At 33.2% G+C, this 20,690-nt stretch overlaps 1 protein-coding gene across 1 annotated transcript; it reads left to right on the forward strand.

The window, feature by feature from the left end:
* Positions 1-18,464: 18,464 nt before the first annotated feature.
* LOC127868492 (uncharacterized) lies at positions 18,465-19,945 on the forward strand. Its single transcript, XM_052410311.1, has 3 exons — positions 18,465-18,613; positions 19,269-19,419; positions 19,805-19,945. The coding sequence occupies exons 1-3, from the start codon at positions 18,517-18,519 to the stop codon at positions 19,860-19,862; spliced, it is 306 nt and encodes a 101-aa protein (XP_052266271.1). The 5' UTR covers positions 18,465-18,516; the 3' UTR covers positions 19,863-19,945.
* Positions 19,946-20,690: the final 745 nt, after the last annotated feature.

Below are 20,690 nucleotides of genomic sequence, written 5' to 3' on the forward strand. Positions count from 1 at the left end.
TTGCTGTTCCTATGCCCTAACAGTCCAGCCAATCACCGCCGGACGTAACCTTAGGTTTGCACCGATCGCACTATCTATAACGCCGCTAAGGTCCTGTCAGTCTTTATTCTTATAAATTCTCCCGGTTCAATCAGGAACGTTTTTGGAGTGATCGTGCGACAATCCCTTGACGCATTCTATATTGGGACGATCACGACTTGATAAAAGTCTTCGGCTATAAACAGTTACATCGTGATGATAAGGGGAACGTTTGCAAATGAACACGGTTGCTCAAGCAATCGTTGTTATCTTATGTCTCAGACTGATGAAAGTCTTCACGATTAAATTACAAACAAGGATGTGTACAATTTATAGTGAACGTACCAACATGAGCGCCTCGTCAACTATAAAAAACTCCATTAGAACTTACTGATTCTCCTTGAACTATTAACTGTCTTTGTGAACTAGTGCTCGATGCTCGTAAATAGTAAAACTACTGGTAACCAACACACAGCCATTGAAGCTGAATTTCGTCGACTTCTTTCCGCTCACATATGTAGAGGAATCCGGAGAAAAGCTGTTCTTCATTAAAAACATCAGCATAAACCTAGTTCAGCTATGCAGACATATGTGTGTCAATCAAACACTTAAGTGTGTTCTACGTTTGTAAACGTACAAGCTATACAAATAAGAGTAAATTATTTAAACGTGAATGGCTTCACTGTTTTCAAATTTTACCCGTATGTTCACTTTCATGCAGTATGTTATAACATGAGGACATCTCCAAATGATAATAAACCCCTGCAAAAACTGGCTTCTCAGGGGAAATTTACTTATATGAATGTTGTATTCTACCATGGAACTACAATAAAACATGAATGTGAGCTAGACCAGAAAAAGCTATCAGGTTTTATTAAGCTCACATATTCCGTATACTGTTTCATGTAACGAAAGAGGGACATTCGTATACTATATAACTTACCCCGTGCAAAGTGAATTATCAATGAAATTCGCAAGTAAGTAGGTTCACCTTCCAGCGATTTTAGAGGTGCTTTTTAGTGATTGGCGTTGCAATTTGTCAAACGTATATACCTAAGTATTGCTAGAAAGCCATATGCAACTATAAATATCATTTATGTATTTAATCTTATGTAGGAAACATTTGTACACATCATTAAAACATTAGATTTCATCACTTCTGATTTCCAGGACGTAAAACTATTTTTTGGGGGAAATCATAACATATGTGGTTCATTTTGCCGTTTAACTCAATTATTATTTAAAATGCTGTTTAAGATGAATTTCAATGTTATGAGATTCATTTTATTGACATACCTCAGTTTTGTGATTTTATCTTATTTATTTGTATGGTCCTCCGGTCGATGTCAACGCCAAATTATTTGTTACAACCATTCTATGTATGGCAACATGTATTACGAATATGCACCTACCTTCATTTATTGCATACATTTCTTCCAATCATGACGTTAGTAAATTTAAAGCATCAACAACAACAATATTCACACACAAACAATAACCCTTTTTGCTGGTTATAATTTACAACCAAACCAAAACGTTGTGTTGTAGATAAGGTCAAACATATCATTTAACATGATGTTGGACGTCGTTCTCCTCTGTCTGATGCCGTTTGTGTTCAGTGCCACTGTCAATGAGAGATTCTTTGAGCAATTTTCCCGACGCACTCTGCGCCTTTTTACCCAACGGACAGTGCGGGTATACGAATTACGAAAATGTTATATTGCATTACAAGTGTATAAGCATAAATTGCTAATAAAATGATGAAAATACAAAGCTTAGATTATTCAGGTAAAAATGCCTTATTTGCTCATACAGTTCATAATCCCGTTAAACGGGTTGTAAACATAATTGTATCACTTAAACAAATCATCAGGACATTGAAAAGTTTAATAGTACTTGAATTGAAATTCATATTTTCCTTTATTTGTGTTTAATATTTTTGTGATGCAATGGCCACACTACAATTTATAAAAACCTAAAGAGTTTATAATGAATATCTTACCAACCCAAAATGCGCACACATTCAATGACCCGAGGAATTTTATGGACTTTGGGCATAACTGTTGCTAAATATCTTCCTGAATATTGATTAGGGCTGAATTTGACAATTGAATTTATTTAGTATATAGACAATGAATGAGTCGTTATTTCAATTTAATAGATTATGCGATTGATGTTTCCATTTGTCAGGACGTTGTTCTCATTTTCATAGTTGATGCAGAATACTTGAAAGTCTTGTAAGGCTCTTATATATCCGATCAGCAGTGTAAACCCAGGCCAACTCGGTGTTTTACCAAAACGGTCCTGTCACAACTCTCCGATCACAGATTCCACATGCGTCGCCATTTGCAAAGAATAAGACACCATTGATAATTTTGTGTGCCCTCTTTATAAATTCACTAATACGGAGATACGTATAAAAGGTATCATTAAGGTTTAATGTTACGATTTCAGCTTGGTTAAACAATGCATTATGTGATAGACATGTTTCGATCATTTTAACTTCGAAACTAGCCTTTGAAGCTTTTATATGTAGCGTAGGACAAAAATGTCGCGAACTGCCGTATGGTTGCATCAAATAAAGTTAGAGAAAAATGTTAGGTTAAGATTTGTTGCATAAATCATTATCCTTCGAACTTGATTTTTTTGTATTGTTTGTTTATTCAATGTTTAATTTGTTTTATACCACACATACCAAATTAGCCTCACGTATAATGTTAAGAATTGTGATGATCACCAAGAATTCACTACACAACGTCGGATTGTATAAACTGACGTTTTTGACTTTGACACAATATGCATACTTGTTTCCAGACAATTCAATGTTTCTCACAAAACCTGATAAGATAGTTTGCTATATCTTTAATATTTAAGAAATTATGTTTGAATTAAGCATTATTATTAACTTTTGAATATTTATATGATACTTGTAATGTATATTAAGCGTTAAGATATGGAGGTGGACGTTTGCATTAAACAACCCTGCGAGAAGTTCCAACTTACCTAAACATTCTGTACATCGACTTTAAACTAAACACATAGCCTTCGTAAAAGGTATAATGATCCTTATCTAGCCCACCGGTAAGACGTAAAGATTACACAACTAAACATTGGCATACTGTAGGAAGGAATATAATCGATAAATAAATACAAAATATAAAAAAAATCTGTAAAATAACGAACAAAAACATTTGAAATGGTTTGAAGAATTAAATAAAAATGTGTATGGCTTATATATTGCAAAACCTCCTACATGTTAAGGGCTGCTTGAACCATAACCTCTATGAGCTGAAAGGCATGCGCTTAAACTCACAGCTTAATATTATCTTAATATGCGTATTTATAAAAAATGCGTTAAAACTTAGGCTTAATTCAATCATTTATCAATTACAAGTGTTTGTGTCTTAATTAAATGACATATAATTAAATGAAATATATTATATTTCATTGATATTGCTTTAAAGCGGTTTAAAACAAAAGTTCTTTGCAATGTCCTCTCCAAATCAGTGACCCGAGTTGTATGCATGTTTTTGCATTATTTGTATGTATGTCATGCCAATCAAATGTGTTGTGTGTCATAATTGTCGGCCGTTTTTTATTGTTATAAATGAAGGATCATTGGTCGCCGTGGCGAACAAAATATGATGTCCGTCTAGCAACAATGAGAGCAATTGTTCAGGCTTCACTGTGGGAGCGTACATTCGATCTCGTTTAAAATCATCAACTACTGTATCTACCAAGGAAATGCAATTGAGAGCGGTAAAATAAGCATCAGGCTTTCGATTGAACAGAGCTAAAATTAATAGGTTAAAACTAAAAGATTACAATCATAATATTTGAATTTTTTAAGATTTATGTGTTGTTGACGTAGATGATGTTGTATTTTGTTTATACTTGAGAAAGCTATGCCTTCATGTACGAAATAGTTATAAATAATTATAAATGCTTAAATACATAATTTGTATTTAACAACCGCGTTTTGATAAATAGAGATAAAAACGTTGCTTAGGACCAGTGGCCTCATCAAATATTTGTTTTAATACTGTTACTTACTGATCTTGATGCACATTTAAATGTAAAATAAAACTTAGGAGAAAACCAATCAATAACGATTTATGGATTGTACTTTGCCGTCCCTGTTATATTCGACATGCCAACAATGTTCAAGTACACTACGACATCTTACAATGGTAATGTGATAGTTGCTATTATCGTGACTTTGATAAGAGCAATCCTACGAACCAGTACAATTATCTGCGTCATGACTGACATTGAAGTCATATCTCCAAGATAGATTTCGGTTTATTATTAGTTAAATAATCAGTGTATTGTAATTCTGAAAAGCATTAGTATATTTAGAAAAGGAAGAGAGGTTTTACGTTTTCATTATGCATCCATAATTGAAGAACATTTATTTATTGACATCGATGTTATACATTTCAGCTTCCTTTCAGGCGCACTATCATGTGCACGAAATAAAACAGTCGACAAGAAACATAGTCATCTGTAATTGATGGGAAGATATTATAATACACGCATTTGATCAAATGTATACGATAAACAATCTACGATACAGATCACATGACTTTTTTAATTGAACTGTTGGTCCTACCATTTATCCCAATGAAAGTATTTGATAATTATTGTAGTGTGTAATAATGTAATTTGTACATCAAACTAATATATAGATTTTTTGAAATGTAAAAAAGGAGAATACACGTTGATTCATTTTTTCATCCTGTATAAGTGTTCTGCCTATGTCTTTATAGTCCCGTCGAACACACATAACCAAGACAAAGAAAGGTTTAAACCTTATTGCACTGTACGATCGTTCATGTCCGGTCAGCCTTTATCGTTTATGTACTGAGATCGAGTGACAATCTTTCGGTGCATTCTAAATAGGAACGACAATGACAATGATAAAATTATTCTGCTATATACTGAATATCGTGATGAACGATTGCAAACAACCACGAACACATATGTTAACATTGTACAATGAAAGTACCAAAATTAATGTCTCGCCAAACATTGAGTTCGGTTAAAGAGTAATAAAAATACCTCTAATACAACTTAATTATTAACCTTAAATATTAACAGTCTCCATAAACAAGTGATCTGAAGTTTCTCCCTGTAGAGAGGCATTTGAATGGTTTAATGCTCGTATAAGTAAAACTACTAGTTTACAAACAGCTTTTTGTTGAAAATTGAAAGTCGTCGATGGCGTTCCGCTGAGTACCAGACATATATAGGTATATAGACGAATCCCGGGAAAAGATGTTATTCATTACAAGCATCTCATTAGAATAATGCATGGCTGAGCCTTGCACATCTCTGTATAACGATCCTAACACGTAATTATTTTCTCTTCACCTGATTGACGTCCAAAAGTAAAAACAAGTGAGAAAAAATCATCTTAACCGTTTTCGGTGTACATGTCAATTCCAAATTGGATCCGTTTTATCACTTGCCTGTTTGCGTCATTCAACAACAAATACAATGCAACATAATATAGAATATGCATGGATACATCACCAAATGTTAATTGTTAATACATCCTTATACAAAATATTGGTTTCCAAGGAAAATAAATACTATAAATAAGTTTCAAAGTCAGTATCCACAAACGACACGTATTTAATAACATGAATGCAAATGTGCCGTTTCGATTTAACAAACGAATGCAACAATCTGCAATTATTTTTGTTTTGGTCTTATTTTCACGCAGTTACGCATGCTCTTTATATTGATTCCAGTTGCCTTGTCCTGAAAGACGACCGTCAGTATGTTATATAATTCAGACGGTGAAAATGTAATAATCAGTTAAATTCTCAAGCAAGTAGGTTAACCCTACACCCTACATTGACTTTATGGTTCTCTTTAAGGAATAGCGTTTGAACTCTTAAGACTTGCCATATTCGAAAACCCATATGCATATATTTAAGTCTATCACGTATTGAATCATTTGAAAATTGTTGACGTGATTTTCGACATTTAGCTTTCACCCCTGACGCTGTCAATTTGCATGAAATTTTCATCCGAACATCCTTTCACGTAAATTAACGTTCTTTCAACAAAATATTACTGATTAGAATAACTGTTAAAATAATGTATTTGTATTCATACAGAAACCTTGTATTGGTATTAATCTCTGGAAGATACCAGCATGAAGTTGGCAGTCGTTCTCCTTTGCCTGATGCCGCTCGTGTGTAGTGACAGCGTTAGCGAGAGAGTCATCGAATCTCTGCTTGGGTGATACGAAAGTAGGTATGCTAATGCCAATAATAACGTTTTATAGTCATAAGTTTACCACATTTAACATATTTCGTTTGTTTTCAATATATACGTAAATACGTGTTTCTATATAAAACGCTTTTTCTTATTAACTATGTACGTAACAGTGAACGAACACTGACACGTCTTCAATAAATAATTTAAACATAAACGGATACGTTATATGTTAGTTAGCATGGCTTATCGGCTTCACGGGCGTTTGAAACATATATTTGAAATAATGAACGTTTTCAAGAAGCTTAAGACAAATTTCAATCACTGTAACGTTGTGGATTCATCTAATTTTATCCCATCATCATGCATGAACCATTTACTATTTACGACCTAAAAACCCGTCACATAAATTGTGTTGTATTCACATCTAATGATAAGGAAGCACGCCCAATATAGTGTGGCCATTTTTATTTATTTTCATGACGTCAGTTAATGTTTGTGTGTTTTGTTTTCAGCCATTTTCACTTTTCTGTGGAAATGAAGACAGAAACAATGACAAAATGGTGGAATAAAAATACTAGGTGTACGTGTTGAACAATGAACAATTTATTTGCCTGAAACGAGCACCTTAACCATTCGCCAATGCTCGTGGTTAAGTTTTTTTAAGCCTCGCGAAATAAACTTATTTGTTACAAACATTCCCAATGCTGTACCTTAAATTAAATAATGGACTGAGCACCGTCATATATATTGCGTGATTTTGTTATATTGGAGAGTTATGTAAATATTAGACATCACGTGTAAACGCGCTGAATTAGTACAAGGGCCATGAACATTCCTAAACTTGTCATATTTTAGCAGTGACAATATATGACTTTTGCATTGTTGTTAGTGCTTGTCATAGTTGCTTCTTCCAATTTTTTCTGGACTTACGATATATGACAATACTGTTCCTAGTATTTAAAATAACTTGTGTATATTATGCGTTCAAAGGCTTTGACAAATATAACGTATATTAATCCCTATCTTTTCTTTCGGGGCCCATGTACTTGTCGGTCACTTTGCACCGGGAAAATAAAACAGCACTGTTAAAATAACGTTTCGCTGTTTAACAACTCGAATAAATGCATTGTTTATTTAAATCGTACTGTCTTTATAATTGATTATTTTTAATCCAGTAATTTGTTGTTGAAAAGATACATATCAAGTCCATACAATGTTTTGTTTATATGTGTACACAAAACAATTTGGTAAATAACAGCGCGTTCGTCACGTTCATATATATGAATTGGAAATGCCGAAATATAACCTGCAAAGAAAGTCTGATAATCATCCGTAATATTTTATATAAGGCAAGTGACCAATTTGCTATGCTTTACAGTCTAGAACATACAATACCGAATGAAACATAAGCATGATGCAAGCTACGGTTACCGCACAGACACAAATACAACCATAGTTAAACCCTTAGCGATTTTCGTACGTTTTTCAAATGTATAGCCATTTAAAGTTGATATATTACAGAATACTGACATGGACTTTTATAGGAGTAAACAACTGTAGATAATAAGTAATTTACAAAGACAGTTGGCCAGAATTATTATGAGACATGTGGTTTCACATTAATTATGGTTCTATCTAACTTTCAAACCTTCAAATTTGCATCAATAACATATTATTTAGAATGTAAATATTTTAGTTTTCTTAGACGAATTTGTTAACTGCAGTGTAGTCATGATTATAATGTTCATATCTTGTCTAATACACATCATTTGAGGAATGGTATAACAATGTATCGTTATGATAACTTGGATGCGCCATTTGTGGCATATGTTTTATGTATTTAACATTATGACATCGTCTTTGTTTTTAAGCACCTGATGCAACGAATTGTTTTGCACCAGTTTTGCGAGCATAAACACATAGCTCAGAATTATTAGCTTAAATGAAACACATACACACTTGACCTAATTGAAAACACGAAATAAATATTTTTCAGTTATCAACGTATTGGAACGCTTTATGAAGCCCATTACATTTTCTTACCCCGGAACAGGAAGGGGAGGGCAAATGTTGATATTGTCTTAAATTAGCTTAACAATTCAGGTGAAATTCAAAATTTACAACAAGAACAAGGACTTAGTTTCTTTCCTTTACCATTAAACAAATCAATGGCTAGATACACATGAGACATACTTTTTGAAAGTGTCAAATAAAAAAGATAGTGTCAATTTTCTTTTAAGGAAATACCATAGGCCCAATTGATGTCACCCTCAGAAAAACAAACGCCCTATGCCTTCATTGAAGCACTCCAAACGTTAATATTTCAACGAACATGAATGGAGTGCAGATTTGATGCTAATACAGTATTTATGAAAAAGTAAATAGCCACACAATTCGTGGATGCGATTGCTTATTGGTTATTATACCTAAGGAGGGAAGGAACTGCTTACTAATAAGAACTCCTTTCAAACACGAAGACATACACGTCATTTCGTCAAATGTAACCTTTAAGGAAATACATACTTTTAAGTCTTTTAAATATGCCTAACGTGTCAACGTGTATTAAGCTATTTGTACCACACGTGTACAATTTCAGGTCAATAAGACACGTATAAATATTCACAAAAGGCAAGGAGTGTGATAAATTGATTTTGCGTTCATGTTTGTTTTTCGGTCTACATATATACATTGAATTGGAGTCGTTTAAGATACCATTTTCGTTGAATTTAATACATGTTGGAGTAGGTGAGAATATTTGCTAGACCCCTCACCGGTTTACACCCACAAAGCTTTGCATGGAATCTATCATTTTTTAAAGTCTAAAATGGCGTGTTCGTCTTATGGTGGTCGTCAGCAGAAAATGTGCACTTCAACAAACACTGAGGTAAACTTAAATATTGTGAAAGCATATTGTAATTCCAGAACGTTATTCTTTTTTGAAAGGCGTGACTGAAAATGCACAAAAATCCACATCGGTTAAAAGTTCAAAGACAAGACGCTCGACAATTTAACAGTGTCGTTGCCGTGGCTGGAAATTACTACAGTTGACGAGAGCGTTCGACTGAATTGAGAGCCGTGTCCATAACAGCAGGGAAACAATACCACTTGTTGACTACTTGGGCATTAGAAATTAACTGGCTTTCGAAAATATTTCGATTCAGAAACTCAAGGAACCATATTATAGGGTAAATGTAACGGACTCGCGAGCGATTCAATTAAGAAGTCAGTAAATTAAATGAAATCGAGCTAAAATAAATAGTTTAACTAATTATACTAGTTTCTGAACATGCACTGTTAGTTTCATTTCTATCTCGCACAATGTGTTCAACATAAATGAATCTTGCCAATAATTTATCATATTAAAGCACATAGCACAGTTTACCTTCACAATTTATATAATATTAATGGTAAATGATGAATGAATGACAGTCTCATACCTCGTTTTGGATATTTTGGGTATTCTCACATGCATGAAAACAATTAAAGTATAAGTCAAATTTTGTCTACTTTTGATCTTATATTTTATTTGTCGACAGTTGTAATAACAATTTGCATAATCGGTTTATCATACGTTTCAACAACAAAAATAATAATGATATTATAATATTTGTGGTTATGAGTTGACGCACGTTTATTTGTGATCAGCGCGTGTATAACAATGCCATGTTACATTGAAGCATATACGACAACATACTGTTTGGTTAAACATCGACCACGTCAACCATACACCGAAATTCATATAATAAAGATTTTCTTCAATATTCATACACATGTAGTTACAGCAATATAAGCAAATATAATTAAAAACAACTATGAAGGAATCCTGGTGCATCCATTACCACATCACAACTGCAATCGTTTTTGCATTGGTTGCTTTTAAAGTTGTCTTTGTCGCAAACCAATATTATCAAAATAATGCCATGCACTTCAAATGTTTTGACCATTTTTGTTACCGTTTATGCGTGTAAAAAACGTAGGTTCCGAAATTTACCACATTTTGAATAATCATCCTGTGTATGACGCATATACACCGTTTGCGTAAGCTTGTCAAGCACTCGTAGTGATAGTGGGGTTCAATATCTAGTATAAACGAATTCACTGCTTATAACATGCATAGATCGACAAACTCAGTCAGACTTGAGAGTGTTGGACGGAAGGAATATTCCATTTTCTTTAGATTTGTTTGTATTTCTTTTTTCAAACATGAAGTTGGCCGTTGTGTTCCTCTGCCTGTTGCCGTTCGTGTTCAGTGCAAGTATCAACGAGAGATTCATCGAGTCTCTGCTTGGAGGAATTGACAGTAAGTGTATGCAATATTCGTAAAAGTACTGTACTTTCTTACCTCATAGTGTTTTACAATGAAAATACATTTACGCACAGACATTGCAAACTATTGCATTTAATTAACGAATAATGACACTAAAGAAGCACTATGAGTTGAAGTAATTTTTATTACCATTCATTAGTGACCTACTGCCTATTCCATACAAGACTACATGTACATACATTGACATTCAACATCAATGTTTAAAAGCTGTAGTCAAAAATTGAAGATCGAAATGAATTAACATTCAGTGCATTGTTTTCTTTTGTTTCTCTTCTATTTAAATTTAGTCTTTTCCCTCGCCCAGCAGATAGTGACCCAGTTTGGAACTTCTGAGTCCGAGCAACAGTGTGAGAAAGAATTATGTCCACCGCTTGTACACGCACTAGATTTTCACATTTCCCTTATCACGGATCTTGTCTGCGGCGCGGTATGCAAAGAGTAAGGATTTTTCCTTCGGTTCGAATGTTTCAACTTGTATTGTGCTTAAGTTTGTTTTATTAATTTCAAATCGTCTAACAATATATTAAACTACATAATGTTGCGTAAACAAATAAAAATATAAAATGAACTTGTTCTTATAATGATTGCACATATCAAAAGTAATACTGTACATGATAACTTATATTATGTGTTTGTTTTTTCATTTCAGGGTTCAAGTCCTTGCTCAACATGCTGGTTAAAATACATTTAATACAGATAACAATATTCGTACATTGGTAATGTTTCGTATTGAAATTGACACGAATAAACAATTCTTCTTCAGCAGTGTCTTGAAATTATCTTAAATTGTATACACATAGCGTATGAAAATGGCAATTTATCATATGCCATCAAGCATAAATCGGAACACGGTCTCACATGATAAATATGTCAATGTAATGATGACATGTTGTAAAGCGTCTACTTTTTTTAGACTAATTCATGAACAATAATAGCGGTTTGCCAATATTGGAATGTATTTGATGGAGTATGTCGCGACTTTGAAGAACATCATCAAATAACAAACATTCGTAATTAAAACACATTCGTTTTGAACATGCATCTTATCAGAACATTACATAGCAAACGATGATATTTCAGAAAAGTTATATGATAAACATGTTTGTTCATATCCGCCACCTTTATAACAGTACACCAACCTAAAAAACAAACATAAAATGATCAAATAAAAACCATGATCATCGACTAGGAACGGTCCTTGCAAAGAAGTGTTTACAGATAATTCACATTGCGTATAAGACATTATTTCGTAAATATTAACCTCTTTCTGCGTATATATATTAAATAAGCATATAAATATTATTCAAAGTAATTATATAGTATCGATATATTTTAGAGCTATTATTAAAATAAAGTATGTTAAAAATGTTGACTCTGTGCAAGTAAGTGAATGTATACCTTTAGTAATGGAATTGGAATATTTTGGGCTTGATGGTTATTCACAAGTGTTTGTTTTATCACTTTTGAACAATGTTTATTTTTTAATCAAATGATCATCGAGCCGGTTTGAGCACCGTATTCTTCGTTTTACTCCGCTCATCATATAAAGGCTGAGCCTTCACTTTATTCAAATGTTAGGTGTTGTGCTGTATTTATTGTCTTGAATAGCAACGATTATTTAAGGCACTTAACGTTTTGATTATAATTCATACATAACAATTGTTGTTGTCGAAATGCATTGTATAATGTTCGTCAAATACAATGTTATAATAAAATATAACTCAAAGTATGTGGGTTTAATAAAAGGTGGATCCCGACACAAATCAAAAGGCATGGCGTTGGCCGTCTTTTTTCTCTGCAAGATGCCGTTCGTGTTCATGGCCAGCGTAAACGATAGATGTATCGAGACTCTACACGGAGGGTACGACATTAATTAGTTCATTAGGAATTTTAATTGACTGGGATTAGGGGTTGTATGCAAGAGTAGAGTGCGCGACGTTGCGCTAAACGAGTACGCGGGCCATCAAAAGGCTTATCTTGACACTATCTGTTCGAACTGGTTTCCAGCGATGCAAGTTTCATTTATGACGCAGTTTCTCTTTGCACTTCATACTAGAGTAGAGATATTTCAGGAAAAAATGAAAGGGAAATTTGGGTAATCCCTGGTTTATTATAAAATAAGGAGCAAAAGGCCCTTTTGTACTGCCATACCCATCATATACGTATATCTTAAATGTGATGTCTAGTTGATACTTCGTACAGATTGCAAGAAATTCACCGTTCAAAATTTAAATGCTATAAATTAATAAAAAACATACCTTTTAAACTATTGTAAACTGCAAATACAATCGATAAAATATACTTACATATCAAGTTCAAATATCAAAATGAATGTTATACTCAAGATACATGTATGCTTTGTAAAACGTTTGACAATTGAACAATTAATAGAATTATGAAAGCAAAACTTCACTTTTTGTTTTTAAATTCACATGCAAATAATGAGATCTAGCTACCTATTAAGTTTTAATTTTATCAATTTTCAAAATATGCTCCTAACAAAGTTGAAGACGAAAAACTATAAAATTTTTTTAGAGTTGCATGATTTTTACACTGCACATCTACTCAATTAGATATGCTTATCTATTTATAAGTTAAAAGTTGACAGCTCTTCTCATTTTCGAGTTATTCTGCCGTTAAAAGAATAAACAAACAAATCAGACAATAACTCTTTAAGTAGGGAACAATATGATTGTACATACTCTTACAGCTATCTATAAATGTACCAAAGTTTAAAGATGATACCTCTTATAGTTTAAAAAAGCACAATATTTAACCAAAAATATTAAAGAGTAATAATTATAACCATAAAGAAGCCAGCTTTATAGTTTTTATACCTTTCTCACTACCTTAATCATCTTGATATTAAATTTCAAGTGGCTTACTTCTTTAATGTTTCGAAATATGCTCTGGAAAAAGATTAGTAAAACCTTTGACAAAAATCAACTCTAAAAATAGTGGATTAAAACCTGTAAACGTTATCGATATAAAACAATCCTAAGTCCGAGCGACGACGACAAAAGGAGAGGCAGATATCATGGAACCAGAATACCTCCGCTCGGACAACTTTATTGCTCGGGCATGATATATATGGTTATTTAACGAAAACAGTTCCATGCTATTAAATGTTGTTTCAACAAAGATGAATTTTAATCTACATTAGGAGATAATAAAATGAGCATTACGAAAATGAACCATACACAATACTTTATTCTTTTCAATTTAAATATTGTTATCAAGCTTTAACCCTGACAATTTATAATGCCCTGCATTATTCAAAATTTTAACAAGTCACATTTATTGATTTGAGTTTATCCAACTTCTGAGTTCACGTCTGGGCGAACGAATATTAAACGTTGAGTATCAAATCTGGTCACGTATCCCTTTGAAGAACGATAACGTCGTCGAAGTCAACATTCCAGTAGAATTCAACCCGCAGTTCCTGGTCACAATTGCCTCACTATCGAATGCTTTATTTGCGCTATAGATGCATACTTAACGACCGCAAATATTACAGTAACATAAGACAAACGCATCATGTTACCAAAGAATGGCTTAACGAAGCCTCATATATCCGTAAAATGTGACAGTGTAAAGTTTCCAATTTCCGTCGCTATCATAAGGAACCGCGGCGACATGGAAGGCAACACACACAAGAACTGGATCTGCTTCGTAGTGCGTGATGAGGGGTTGATTAAAGATTGTCTATTTGCCATATGTTTTCATATAATAAAAAAGAAAGTAGAGAAACTGATATCTGGTTAGATCGGATAAACGTACTTGAGGGAGGGGATGACATTTCAGTCTGATTCGAGACATTAAATCAACTTGTTTCCGTTGTATCATATTTTCTCCGGTTTAATCGTTGCAAGTGTTGGGCAAATTAAAACTGAAACCTGCAGCCTGCCAACCAACATTAGGTTTTTTATAACAGCCATTACAGTAAGAACGTTTACACTTTACGGACAGTGTAAATGCTTTTCTGTCAAGTTGAATAATTTAAACCTCATTGTTGCACACCTTATTATTAGCAAACAATAGTTTAGCTCCAAAAGGTGACACATCATTTTCATTCATCGCACAATTCTCTCTCAAGTCTGTATGATCGGTATACATGCAATGCAGGGAAATGGGCGTTTACTCACACTACAAAAAACTTGACCGAAACTATTACATATTATAAAGACAAAGAATTGTATTATATGTGTATCCGAATTTATCGCGCCCGGATGCTTTTCAGTTCACGAGTTTTGGGTAGTAAATATAAATAAAATGCAAATTATAATAAACCTCCCATTTTTTCCAACACGAAGACAGCCTCGGAAAGTAGGGTCGGTTAAATTTAGATAATAACACATTTATTTAAATAATAACTCAAACATTCGCCTTGCAAAGTCCCCGATGAAATGTTCCAAAATGTTGCAGATACGCATAGGATACAGGAAATAACCACACACGACAAAAATGCAATTAATTAATGCCTTTAAACTGAAATTAAGCCGTGGAATTGTGTCTAAACAAAAAGGGTCTTTTGCTACAAATAATCAAAGTAATTGAAATAAATCGTGTAATTTCGCACCATTTTAAAAAAAAAAACCCAATACATTATAAAAATAATTCATAGAACGTTGTTAAAGACCGAAACGAGCTTAATGGTGATTACATGGAAACAATCATGTTTCGACTGGAGCCTAACCAAACCGATATACGGATGTACATGATCATGATAAACAATACAAAACCATAACGGTCCTATGTAAATACATCACGTTAAGCGGCCAAATGGTTGTGCTTTTTTTATACGCAATATGTATGATTTAAATACCATTTATATTATATTTTTAATACTACTTCATTATTTTGGCCGAATAATGTTGTACGTTGCAATCCTATAATGTTGTTTTAAACTTTTGTCATATATTTGGTTGTTGATTTGAAGAACATGAACATGTTGAAGAATACGTACAATAGGCTTGTACTATTGATACACAAGCTCAAACCGAGTTATAATGAATTACGAATAATATTTTGGAAGCAAAAAACGTAAGTTGCTATAGTTCATGTGTACAAATACACACTTTTCCTAGCATATTATCTTTTAAAATGTGCATTTATAAGTGTCTTCAAATTTCGCGTGCTATAATATGAAGCGACGAAAATATTCCATCTACGAGACATCAATTTTTCGATTGAGCAAACAGAGCTTTATGTGTTCAAAAGAACAAGACACTTAAAAAGATTTGTGTTGTTTGTTACTGGTCGAAAACTTCTCAAATTCTGAATTTTACGATATGTTCGATGTTATCTACTGCGTGTCAACCACCATGTCAAAATGCACCAGGTAAACTTACATTGGTTGGTTCCCTTATAGATTTAATGGTAACAACGTTTGGAACCACTCGAATATTATGAGTGTTTTCAACTTTATGTTGCATATCTGTTAATGCTTGGTTACTCCACACAATACATTTAAAGTTTATAAATAGTTACTGTAAAGGAAAGTAGTTTTTAAATCAGAAAGAAGATTTGCAATTTACTCAAGAACTTCGTGAAATCGACAAAAAATCTTTTAGACAGCTTACAAGTCAAATTTAAATGCATTTCATTACACAATATAATAACACCTCTTTTGAAGCGTCTGTTCAAAGTAAATAAAACTATGGTACATGGTTGTTATTTTTAATTGGTAATTTCGGAATAACATTGTATCTTTAACAGAGGAATACAGGTTAAACTAAATTTACGTTATTAAATTTAAAACTTGTCGAAATCTAACAGACAAAGAAGTGGATTATTTGTGCATTTCCTCTATTTATGTATTTACTCTTTATTCTAGGTATATACAGAATATTGTTTCACCAAAACAAACATACATCGGGCTTCACCTGAGTTTTGCACCGTTCGCTCTGTAAATGCTGTTATGTGGTCGTTCGATATTCTTCGACCAGGAAGACTTACAGAGATATCGTATGACAACCATTCAAGTCGGTTGAGATCGTGACAATCACGACTCGATAAAAGTCAACGTCTATAAACAGGTAACATCGTGATGGTTATGTTCAAATTGGTCTGAGTGGAAGGAACGCGTGCACAAGACCAGGTCGTTGATAGAAATAGTTCTTATTTTTTGTCAGTTGATAGTCGATACGATCATACGGTTCACAACTGATGATGCGTGTACTATAGTAAACAATAAATTAAAGGCAATACTATGAGCGCATTGTCAAAAATCGTGTTCGGATGAAATCCTCATAAAAAAGACCTCTTCTATGTCAGCTCACCCATTCCATTTTAAATACTCACTGTCTACGTAGAATTTTAATAGGGGCTTTCTCTCCTTAACAAGAGTTCAAAGGTCCAATACTCGTAAATATGAATACTATTGTTAACCCCCTAAACCTCGTTAAATTCAATGTCGTATATGGCGTTCCGCTAAGCGCCTGGCAAATGTAGAGGAATCCGAAAAGAGCTGTTCCTCATTAAAACCATCTAATAAACATGTTACAAGGCAGAGCTATTCACACATATGCATGCTATTAAAATAAGCACTTCAATTGTAGTTACTTTAGTTGGTAGACGTCCGAATAAAAGTGAAAGAAAATATTATAGCTTTTATGGCTTCAGTTGTCTTACTCGATCCGTATTTTCAATTGCCCATTTACAATATTTCCTAAAAATAAAATTCAATAAAATTATGATATAACATGTGCATGAATACATACCCAAAGGTAATACACCTTGACAAAATCTATTCTTCCATACTGGGATAAGAACAACTTAAAGGTCGTACACACATATCTATACGCAAACCAGTTAGGTTCATAGTTAGTTAGAGGAAAGTATACACAAATATCGATAAATGCTTGGTTTGAACTATATTCAACGTCAAATATTAATATTTGAGTTAAAATAACATTTTATAGCAGAGAAAATACAATACATATTGCGCAAAAAGACATATCAAATCGATATATATATATTTGTCCATTCTTGTTACCAGTACAATGCGTTTTAATTCCCGTGGATTATTGATTATAATTTTATTTACACTTATATGTATCACCAATATTGCTGGGCCACTTTTGAGGTTGAGCGTTCTCAAACCGGTTTAAACCCACAATGCTTTGCATTGACCGTTCCAAGGCGGTGATCCAGCTTTATTATTCTATGTATGTATGTTGTTTCGTATTGTGCTGTTTCGTACTATTTTGGCAATTGGTCACTTGCCTTAAATAAAGGACCATCTAATTGTATATAATGAGAATGCAATACTGCCTCAGCAGCTGGAGTTTCACTTCTTTATATTAACAACGCTTAACCAGAGCAACACGCAGCAAATGTTCCAATGTTAACCTATATACCTGTTTTTCAAATACAACGTCTTATAAAATGAACACTTTTTATGCAAAGTCATGTTTTTATATATTTTTATTTCATTCTACCATCAAACTACAACTAAGACGTGGCCGTGAACTAGATCAGAAATAACAGTTTGGTTTTATTTATCTCAAGTGGGCCGTATATTGGGTCCAGTTGTTATGTCATGCAAGATGACCATATACTATATAATAACGCTGGACCTCAGTGAATGGTCAGAGAGGTTATCAATCAGGTAGGTACACCTTAGTTTGAATAAGCTGTTACATTTAAGGTATAGCGTTTAAATTATGTAGACTTGTTATTGTAAATCAGCTTAGGAGCAATTATGCAAATATTTATTGGAGACGTATTTAATCGTTTGCAGAATCTTAATATTTTTAAATCTTACGCTGACTTCATAGCAGCTGTTCATATGCATTCCATTTCTCTCGAAAATCATGTAATGTTCTCGCGAAAATAAGGGTTTTTCATAGGCAACCTGTAAATACACAGAAGCATATAAGTTGATTTTATTAAAAGCATAAACATTTTATTGGTGTTTAGCTCAGTTAAATATCAAAATGAAGTTGGCCGTCGTGTTTCTCTGCCTGATGCCGTTCGTGCTCAGTGCCAGCGTCAACGAGAGATTCATCGAGTCTTTGCTCGGGGGATACGACAGTGAGTGTGTTTATGAAAACAATTACGCAAAGTTTACCACATTTTCACAATTGGAATGTTATCATAAAGATTTATTCATGTGTATACATATAACTATTGGACCTCGATCCTCATTTACTGTGTATGATGATTGCAAACCACTGGATTTTGTCATTCTTATGTATACAAGTATATTAGAAATCTATCGGTATATCTTCGATAATAATTATGTTAAGAAATGCATACCCCGTTAAGTTTTTTTAAGTAATAGTAACACACGAAACTGACATAAAGTATGTTAGTTATTTTAATTTCGTTGGTATTTTATAAAATAATGCTATTTTATATTCAACAAATAAATTATTATTTACGTATAAAAGGTAGGCGTTAAATTTGTTGACTCAATATTGAAGTATACGGCGATTAATACTGTTTAGATCTTTACTCATATTGTCAGTATTTTGAAGTTGTGAAATTTACATTTCATGAAAGTATGCCATACACTACGGCAGTATTTATTTTGGTTTTAAGAAATTCTTCAATAAGGCCATACTTGGATATAAGACATAAGCTGAAGATGTTCGATCAACATTATAGTATTTTGAATATTAACAACATGGTCACGCTTTTATGCTTTAACCAACGTCTGTTTTATACAAATAAAGAATTTTTTCAGTCGTTGCTCTCGCTAAGCAACTTTTGTCCCAGTTCGGAACTGATGAGACCGAACAACAGTGTGAGACCCAGCTTTGCCCACCTCTCTTGGACACAATTGATGGACACAATGCGCTAATCACCCACCTTGTCTGCGCCGCAGTATGCAAAGAGTAAGACTCACGTGATCATATTGCAATTCGGTATTCCAGTAGGTCATTCACAAAGATGATTTGTTTGCGAATATAGACGCACAATTTTTTTCATACATTGACTATATTCAAATAAATTTTTGTTGAGTCGTTGAGTTTTCCCTGTAATGATAGACGGTTGCGAGTAGCTAAATACAGAAATGCAAGCCATATATTTAAGTAAGACTATTTAATTTATCCCATGATCATACATGAACACCTTATATGCTATAGTACGAATGCATACTTTTGTAATCGCAATCGAACTAAATATATTCAAACGATTCAAACTTAACGACTCGACTACTTTTGTTGTACAATATACACCATGTTTTGCCAACATCTTCATGCATTATTTCAATTTTAGGGCGCAAGTTCTCTCCTCCCACTACCTGTCGTCTGCTGCTCCAATTGGTGGAAAATAAACCGAAAAAGACAAATCTGAAACAATAATTTATTTCGTGTTCTTATAATCATATGTTATCTGTCAAATAAATATCCATGTGTTGCTTGTTGATGAATCTTCCACATAAATATTGTTAGCTTCTAGAGTTTTTGAATTTAATATCGTCAAACTGCGAAAAATCCATGCTTCAATGTCCAATGATTTACCAAACAATGTATTCGCAAACCAAACCACAACAACACAAACAAACGCGGATTTCCGGTATTTCGGAATACTTCGGAAAAAACTAATTAAGTAAAATATATATTGAATTGATTTTAATATATCTTAAGAGTCTCTACTGCTGTTCTTTTTAACATAGCATTTAAAAATTTAATACAAGTTAAAGATATGTGCCCCACACGAAAAGCCATACATTATCAAATGGTTTTAACATATCTTTATTTTACACATGCACCAGATATTTCCAAATTAAATTATCGTTATGTGTTTGGTTAAAATACTGTATTTTGATTGAAAAGCTTATCATATTTCCGTTTGAAGTTTAAATACGAACAGGTTAACAACGAAAGATCTTTTAGATATGTTTACAGAGAAGACTCACATGACGAACATTATTACCGTTAAACCATGTTGTAGGCTAATTAAACTATCGGACAATATTCTATACAAGCACATTTGAAGTAACAAAGCATAACGTGAAATTTTCTGGATCAGACGTCTATATAAAGAGACGAGATCAGGAAGACAGCACCAAATGAACAGTCGTAATACACTGGTAACCTATCCGTAAATATGTTAAAGGGATTACACGAATACTCTATTTAATTGTCATATTTTCTTAAAG

The sequence above is a fragment of the Dreissena polymorpha genome, chromosome 2, assembly GCF_020536995.1.
Source record: "Dreissena polymorpha isolate Duluth1 chromosome 2, UMN_Dpol_1.0, whole genome shotgun sequence".
Taxonomy (NCBI): domain Eukaryota; kingdom Metazoa; phylum Mollusca; class Bivalvia; order Myida; family Dreissenidae; genus Dreissena; species Dreissena polymorpha.

Excerpts from the sequence above, each read along its gene's own strand:
- LOC127868492 (XM_052410311.1), top strand. The coding sequence starts at position 18,517 with ATGAAGTTGGCCGTCGTGTTTCTCTGCCTGATGCCGTTCGTGCTCAGT. Across the intron at positions 18,614-19,268 it reads TTTGCTCGGGGGATACGACA|TCGTTGCTCTCGCTAAGCAA; the intron begins GTGAGTGTGTTT and ends GAATTTTTTCAG. Across the intron at positions 19,420-19,804 it reads TGCGCCGCAGTATGCAAAGA|GGCGCAAGTTCTCTCCTCCC; the intron begins GTAAGACTCACG and ends TTTCAATTTTAG.